Consider the following 8,388-nt stretch of genomic DNA (forward strand, 5'->3'; position numbering starts at 1 on the left):
GACATGTTATAAAAGACGTCTCAGGGATGTCTCAAATACGTCTCTAGGACATCCTTACTTTTTTTGCCCCTGGGATGGAAAATTTTGGAATACAAAAAAATGGCTAATTTTGCAGCAGTTAACTTACAGATTGTGAAGAGCATTTTATACTATTTTTTACCAAATGTATAGCTTTTGATAGCAAAACTAAATATTGGTAACAAATTCAAAAGAACTTCAAAAATAATAAAAATTTTTTACTTTTATGATTTTTGTTGTAATATAAAAGATAATCAACGAGATTTATTATTGTCCGACTACTTTATTAGTTGTCTAATTGAAAGCATTCACCGACAATAGATTGTTTCAGCTGAATTAGCGTTGTATTTAAAAACTTTTTCGCTAAAGACTGGTGTTAAAAATATAAACCATTTTATATTTTATTTACTTTATTGCATAAACATATAGCAAAGATATAATTTTGTTTCACAGTGACGAAAAGCTTAAGACGTGTATAATTAATATGCTTGCACACAGAAAAGAAATTAAGTTGTGACAGGGATATTATTTCTTATTGTAGGTAAACAATTAACTGCAAACAAACGAACAAATTTAGAAAGATCCTAGGATCAGCGGAACTGAACATCTACACTCGGACTCCAAAAGTACGAGAAGTTCGGAAATCGGGAGCTTTAAATATACGGCCGTGAAAGGGGCTCTTACTACTGCAACGTTTAGATTTCGTAAGCAATGCGTCATAACGCACACAGGTCTACTATGTGCACGCCCACTTCGAATTCCAGGCAGCGCGCACTCGCGCGCGCCAGACTCTCAAGGCCGCGACTTTTTCTACTGCACATGTACCAAACAGCGCGGCTCTATTTGAAATTAGAAAGTATAATATCGTCCGTTAGCATCACGGAGGTAGGGAAGGGGTAGAGGAGATAAATTTGCACTCGAACCTTTGGAGTTGGGACGCTCGTATCTGTAGAGCGCTCGTAAATTCGAAACTCGTACTTTCGGCGTCCAAGTCTATGACCATTCTCCCTATACTAGGGGTATTATCAAGTCGATACACATTATTAGTATAGCTATAATTGATAAATTAGGAATATGTGTCTGCAGAGATTATTAGAGCAGCGCCGGTGCACCATTGGGGCATCGGAATTAAATTATGACAGTCTTGATGAAAATTCCTGTGTAGGAATTTCGGAGGATGCTGCACATGTTTCTGTACACGAGCCTGAGAAGGTTCCTTTATATAGTGAATTAAGGAGCGGTCTAATCTACGGAAACCTGCTCAGGATACTATACCTGAACCTATATAGGAACTATGTAATCATGGGTTTTATAGCGACTTGGCTTTATCGAGAGTGAGTTTGATCTTCGAGGGAGTAAAAGGAAGGTAACTTTAGAGCATTCTTAATTTCTTTATAAATTTCTGCAAATGACCCGGTACGTATTTCTGTACATGAAACCGCGCCTCAATTTACTTCGAAAAGAAAGCTGTGCAGGAATGTTTACATTGTCATTCGCAGGTCCCTTTCTCTTTGCAAATTCCTTTGCAGGTTTGTGTACATGAAGGTTTGAACGATCCTCTGAAGTTTCTATACATACATTTTCATCTGGGTAATCTAAAGCAGTGAGAAAAATATCAAACTTGACCTCAAAATCCATTATGTGGATTTTTAATTCCTGTACCAACTGAAAGATTAGATTAGGTAAACTTAAGTGATATTAGGATTCGATTAGGCGAAACGCTTGGTTAGTTTAATTCAAACATCTAGTTATTTTATACAATCGGTTCTCCTATAAAATAGAAAATATTATATTCTAGATGCACTCGTTCCCCTCAAAAAATTTTTCTTCCGTGCGTATGTGCTGAAAAGACTAAAGATAAAGTAAACATCCATACTATCTAAAATAAATTGAATTTTATTTAGTAGTATTTTGCGTCCTAGTGGCTGATTTTGATTTCAAAAATAGCGAGAATTACGACGCCAGCGCCATATTTCGTATTAAAGTAAATTAAGCTTTCTCTATCATTAAGAAATGTGTACCAATGTTCACTTGTTTTAGTATCGGTTGCTCTGAGAGCCACCACTTCTTAAATTGTGAAACAAATTAACAGGGAACCGATTAGAAATAGACCTACCCACTTGAGATTGATCGGATTGTACAGTGATGTGAGAAAAGCGGCGCCCAGGAAGGTCGAATGTTTCAATTATGGCGAAGTCTTGATAATGATTAGGTTCTTCATCTTCGAAGTTGTCGGGGATTCCCTTTTCCATTCGTGTTTGATGAATTCGTTTCCTATGTAGAATAACTATCGTCTCAGCAGCACTGTCAGTAACCCAGCGCAATTGTTCTTTACGAGCCCACTGACCGATTACAATTAGCCACGCTTCATCGTCAAGGTGCTCAACCTTAAAACTTACTTCATCGTGAGTGGGCTCCTTCAGTGCAATAATGTTCCAGTGAATACAATATGGAAGAATAAAACGCCCATTCCTTTTTCCAATGATTCGATTATTAAATCTAATTTCAATTCCATCAGGAATCTGGATGTGCTCTACATGACTTGGGTCAAATCGAGGAGGAGGAGAAGGACGAGAAAGTACGTTGCTAGGTCTAGGAGGTCGTCTGTCGCTACTTGATTCTGCAAAAATACAGTAGAAATGTATGAAGTTTAATGAAACATAAATTTTCCATATTAGTGATGTCACATGCTAATTTATTGAACATATTTGCATAATATTCTTTCGATTTATTGGTTCCAGGCTGCTTAAAGTAGAAAGGGATAAAACGAAAAAGAAATTTTAAAAGAGAAATGCATCCCTATTTATTTCTCAACTATTCATGCAACCCCTTCCCCACTGCTTACCCTTCAAACACAATCCTTTTTCTCCAGCTTAGAAACCGGTTTCCTTACATCTGCCTTTATAAGGTTTTCTAATTTTGTAACGCGTATGTGTAATTATTTTTGAAATCGCATAACTTCGAAACTGTGCAGTTCGAAAGTTTTTCGAATCGACTCTCCACACTATTAGTCATTTCAAAAAGAATTTAATTAGAAGTAGACAGTTTCAAAGTCTTTCGAATCGTCTTTGGAATTAAATTTTTATATATACTCTGTACAATAGATTATCATCAACGTGTAACGTGTTATTTCTCAAACACGCGAAAAAAGAGTTTACGGGAGTTTGAATTAATTTCAAGCAAGAGTTACAGTGGTAAGGTGGTAAGGCTCACGTGCCTACACGAGGGGTAATAAAATTCGGCACTCCTCTTTTTTGTTTTATTTTATGTTATTACTGTCTTATACTTTACCTTATTTTATTGTTTTGTTCGTATATTTTATATCTACGCAGTACTACATTGAAGAAATTAGTTCTGTCTTAATTTTCATTTATATTTTTTACTTTTGATAAAAATTTCTAATTCCGCGGTCTCAAGTCAGAGCCACGCAGAGTTGCTTCATCGACACAAATGATCGATTAGATCCACCCCCATCTTCACCTTTAGCAGATCTTCACATCTCAAGTCCCCACATATATTCCGGATATCTTTTATCGCTAATCCTTCTGACATCCGGAGTAGAATGGCTAATTCTACTCATGAAGGATGAAATGGATCGTTTCTTTTGGCAGTGCCGAATTACCAAAAATTTATTGCCGAATTTACCATGTTACCAATCTCCCCTTAATTTTCTTAGAATTGTGAATTTTGTGTAATAGTTTAGTTGCTTAGTATGATGCGTTACTGATCTCCCTTAATTTTTTTGGAATTATGAAACCCTTGTTATAATGTGTTACCGATTCCTCCCCCCCCCTCAAACCTCCTGAACTTATGAATTTGTTAGAATGTGTTACCAATTCCCCCCCCCCCTTAAGCCTTCGGAATTTATGAATTTGTTATAATGCGTTACCGATTCCTCCTCAAGTCTCCTGAATTTAGGAGTTTGTTATAATGTGTTACCGATTCCCCCCTTGAGTCTCATGAATGTAGTATAATGTGTTACCAATCCCCTTTAATTTTCTGGAATTTATGAATTATCGGGTTCATTATCTTCTTTATACCCTCTTTATACCTAAATACCCTAACAATTATTAAAGATTTATCGACCCTTTTCGTGTTATTTATACCCCTTTTTAGTGTCAAAATACCCTAATATTATTATGGTATTCTCGATCGTTTTGTAGTAATTATACCCTTTTTCAGAATGTCAAAATACCCCAAAGTTATTATAGTTTTCTTAGTTATTTTCAATGCCGAGCTACTCAAAAATGATTATAAAAGTTTTCTCGATACTTTTTGTTGCTAATACCCCTTTTGGTTCATAATACCCCAAAATATTTTTGTTTTCTTGACCTTCGTACGTTCCCGATATCCCCTTATAGTGCCGGATCCTTCCATAATTATGAAAATTTAAACGACCCCTTTAATGTTCTTGGTACCCCTTTTAATACGGAGATACCTTTTTGTATTATCGGGCTAATGCCTTATTTTTTTTAATCTATCTTGGGAATTAGTTAGAAATACCCATTCATTATCGACCCCTTGAATACCCTAAATTTTTTAATTTCTGTTACCGAATCCGAAAATTTAGTTTTTTTTTTTACTTATCTATTTTTGCAGAAAGCCCTCATATATTTGTCACAACGAACCTCCCGTAATTGTTGGTCAAATAGAGACCCAGTGTTACGACGCATTATATATATTTTTTCCCGTTATGTTTCATATTTTATGCTTCCTTATGTAAAACCCTTATAACGTGCCACTAGCAACTCTGACTTTTTTCTTTAAATTAAGTCATGTTGTGTACCCTACCGTTGCCATTTTAAATTGTTGAGACTATTTTATTTTCTTACTTTTGTTATTATAACTATGCTGGAACTATAAATACGTTTTTTTGTGGTCTTATTGTATCCATGTTTAACTTTTTTGTTATTTTCTTTGATTGACCTTTCTAAAATTTTGAATAAACGACCTCTAATTATTTTACACAAAATATGAGCTTTGTAATTACGTAACCCTCCCCTCTACCATTTTCACGTTCAGGCTGAGCTAGTAATTTTGTCCACCCTAAGATTATCTTTCACTATTTTTGGTTTACCTTTTTCTTAGTTTGAAATCTTTTGCATTTTGTTATATAATTTGTTGCTGTTATTGTTACCGTAGAGATTCTCTTATATACTTTCCTTCATCTTTTTGGTTATCTCGTATTTTAGCTTAAGATTCACCTTTTTAATCGGAGTCAGTGGGACCCCCCCCCCCTTTTTATCGTTTAGTCTAAAACGATTAGCGTTCAGTGAGGTGCCCCTTTTCCGTTTGGAATATAGATTCCGTTTACCTTTATCGTTTCTCACTCACTTTGGTTGAATTGGTTGGCCTTTGTCCCAAGTTTGGACAGTCGCCCAATAATCTAATTTTTTTTGCAACTTACTGTTTATTCAGAATCTATTGGAAGAATCATCTATTATATAGTTAAATATCTCTACTTAGGGTGCCAAGTGCGCTACTGAGAGACCTTCAAATTTAATATTCTTTTTTATTTGAAAAAGTAGCGTTACAACCTTTAGATATATGGCAGACTTTTTTGCTTAAGTCCGAGTCGCCACAAAACCATGAACATACCAAGAACTTCCCTGGGACGTTCCTGGGACGCTCAATGTCAGTCGAGTCAAGGTCCCTAAGGCGTCTAATGTTCAAAGACGTCCTAAAGACTGTTCAATCAGGCAATTAGTGCTATTTGTTTAAACAAAACTAATTAATAAATGAATATTATTGTCGCTTTTTAGCCATGTTCTAGTAGTTAATAAACAAGTCACTCTAAAGCCATTTGTCCTATTGCTTTTTATGAAATCAAGAGTTTTTTAACCGAAAAAATTTATACTGAATTGCGGGTGGATGAATATATTATAGAAAGATAATTTTATGTTTAAAAAACATTAACGAACTAAGAGTTTTTATACATTGTTCATAATTTCGACTTATTTTTATAAATAATTTTTAAAATAATAATCATATCCTGCCGGATAATACAGTATCATAACAGTTTTATAACCTTGCTTAAAAATGTAGCCGATTCCATAAAAAACAATATGGTGTTTTCATTAAAAAATGGCCTCAGAGTAATTTGATTATTAAATCTGTTTGAAAATTATGAATTGTTTTCTAACAGCAAAATATTAAATGGCAAAACAATGAATTTGTTTAAATAAGTAACACTAATTGTCTGAAATCAAAGAATTGCACAAAACTGCTATGAGCAAAATATTTACTCTTCTTTCTCTTGAAAAACGAAACAAATCTATTTGAAAATAACGAATTTAAGTATTTGTTTACAAAATTTGTTTAAATAACTAACAAATGGTCTCTATTTTTTAGAAGTCATATCGAAATTTTCTCTTCTTCAGATTTACACTGCAGAACACATATCTAATGTAGCTATGTATAATTTTGACAGAAAATCTAACTTTTGTGAATTAATTTGTTTATAAAAATTCGAATGAAGTTTTCAAATATCTGATACTTCTCGACTTCACTCAAGACAAGTTTCCCCACGATTTTGTGTACTTTTGCATAAATTAGATAACTTCCGACTATATGGCCTCCTGGAATTTTTTAAAATGAAATTTCATTGTTAAATAAAATTGGTCCACGCACATCTCGTTTGGCCCCACTGTGGAGTGCTATATTCCCGGCAACTCAGCGGCGCCACCTACAAAAAGCACTAAATTTGAAAAAATGTCTGGGTCCATTAGTATCCAAGGTCTTTTGTTACAGGCTACATTCACTCTACTGACACTCTTTTTATTAAAAATTTGTCGCCATATTTTTCTGTCCTGACATACTACTCTAGTTTCTTTTATGTCCATGCATTTTTTCATGCAGGCTATCCACTTGGTATCCACTTGGGTCCATTAGTATTCAAGGTCGTTTGTTTCTAGCTACATTCACTTTACTGACACTCTTTTTATTAAAAATTTGTCGCCATATTTTTCTGTCCTGACATACTACTCTAGTTTCTTTTATGTCCATGTATTTTTTCATGCAGGCTATCCACTTGGTATCCACTTGGGTCCATTAGTATTCAAGGTCGTTTATTTCAAGCTACATTCACTCTACTGACACTCTTTTTATTAAAAATTTGTCGCCATATTTTTCTGTCCTGACATACTACTCTAGTTTCTTTTATGTCCATGCATTTTTTCATGCAGGCTCTCGTATTTCTGTCGCTTCTTATATCTCTCAAAACTAAGGTCTTATTCACACATTATAACCATTCTTTCCGCGGTCTGCCTCTGGGCAGGCTGCCATTTACTTTTCCTTGATACACTTGTTTCGTTAGTCGTTCATGTGGCATTCTCTGAAGATACCCGAACCATCTTAACCGATTTTTTTCCCATGTGTCTACTAACGTCTCTTCTGCACCACACTCTTTCAGAATTATTTCGTTCCTCACTTTGTCCATCACAGTTTTCCCGCATACCATGCGCAAGAATTTCATGTCAACTGCATTGACTTTACTCTATATTTTTCTTGATAGGTCCATGTCTTGCTACCGTATAGTACAGTCAGTACAAATATAGTTACGTATTGCCATTTTAGCTTTATTTGATATATTTTTACTTCTGATAATGGGCCTTGCTCTACCAATAACCTTCTTACCTTCGATTATGCATCTATCGAACTCCTCCTCTATTTTCTACTGTAGTTATTTCCTTTGGACCAGGTGTACATGTGGATTATTTTATGCCTAAGCCAAGTATTTGTAATAAACAGACCCGTTTCAAAGCATAAGCCAACTAATTTATCACCGTTATAGTTTGTTCTTGGATCTCCAAAATACCCAATACTTTTTCCGTATCCTGATTTTGGATGCCTACCCATCTATTCATATCTCCTAGCAGAATTATTCTTTCACCACGATTGAAAATATTTATTGTGTTGTTTAAAGTGTCCCAGAAGACGTCTTTTACTTCCCTGGGATCATTATCAACTGGCGTGTAGCATGATATGATAAATAATCTTCTGATTCCTACTTTCATTCTAGCCCAAAGTAGTCTGGGAGATACAAAAACATGATCTCCGAGATGCTGCTTCGCTCTTTCATACAAAATCCGACCTACTCCTTGCCTACCATATGATTCAGAATCTACTCCTGACCATATTTCAAATCCTGCTTTCAACAGGCCGTTTTTTATGTCTTTAGTTTTCCATCCCTTTTTCTTTGTTTCAGACACACATAAAATATCTAGTTTTCTTACATGCATAGTTTCTCGCAATTATTTTACCTTGAGATTACGAGGGTGGATTGATAAGTTTCCGGCCTGACCAAGAAAAACAATGTTTTTAAGAATTTTTTTTTTTATTTCTCAACATAATCTCCTCCAAGGCTGATAC

General features: G+C 34.8%; 1 protein-coding gene across 1 annotated transcript in view; it reads right to left on the reverse strand.

Moving 5' to 3' along the window:
• Positions 1-1,722: 1,722 nt before the first annotated feature.
• The window catches only part of LOC117173129, a 21,872-nt gene continuing 15,206 nt past the window's right edge, over positions 1,723-8,388 (reverse strand). The window contains exon 3 of the mRNA XM_033361525.1: positions 1,723-2,638. Within this exon, the coding sequence (XP_033217416.1) occupies positions 2,055-2,638 (584 nt within the window). The 3' untranslated portion in view covers positions 1,723-2,054. The remainder of the gene's footprint in view (positions 2,639-8,388) is intronic.

Source organism: Belonocnema kinseyi, chromosome 5, assembly GCF_010883055.1.
Source record: "Belonocnema kinseyi isolate 2016_QV_RU_SX_M_011 chromosome 5, B_treatae_v1, whole genome shotgun sequence".
In the NCBI taxonomy this organism is placed as follows: domain Eukaryota; kingdom Metazoa; phylum Arthropoda; class Insecta; order Hymenoptera; family Cynipidae; genus Belonocnema; species Belonocnema kinseyi.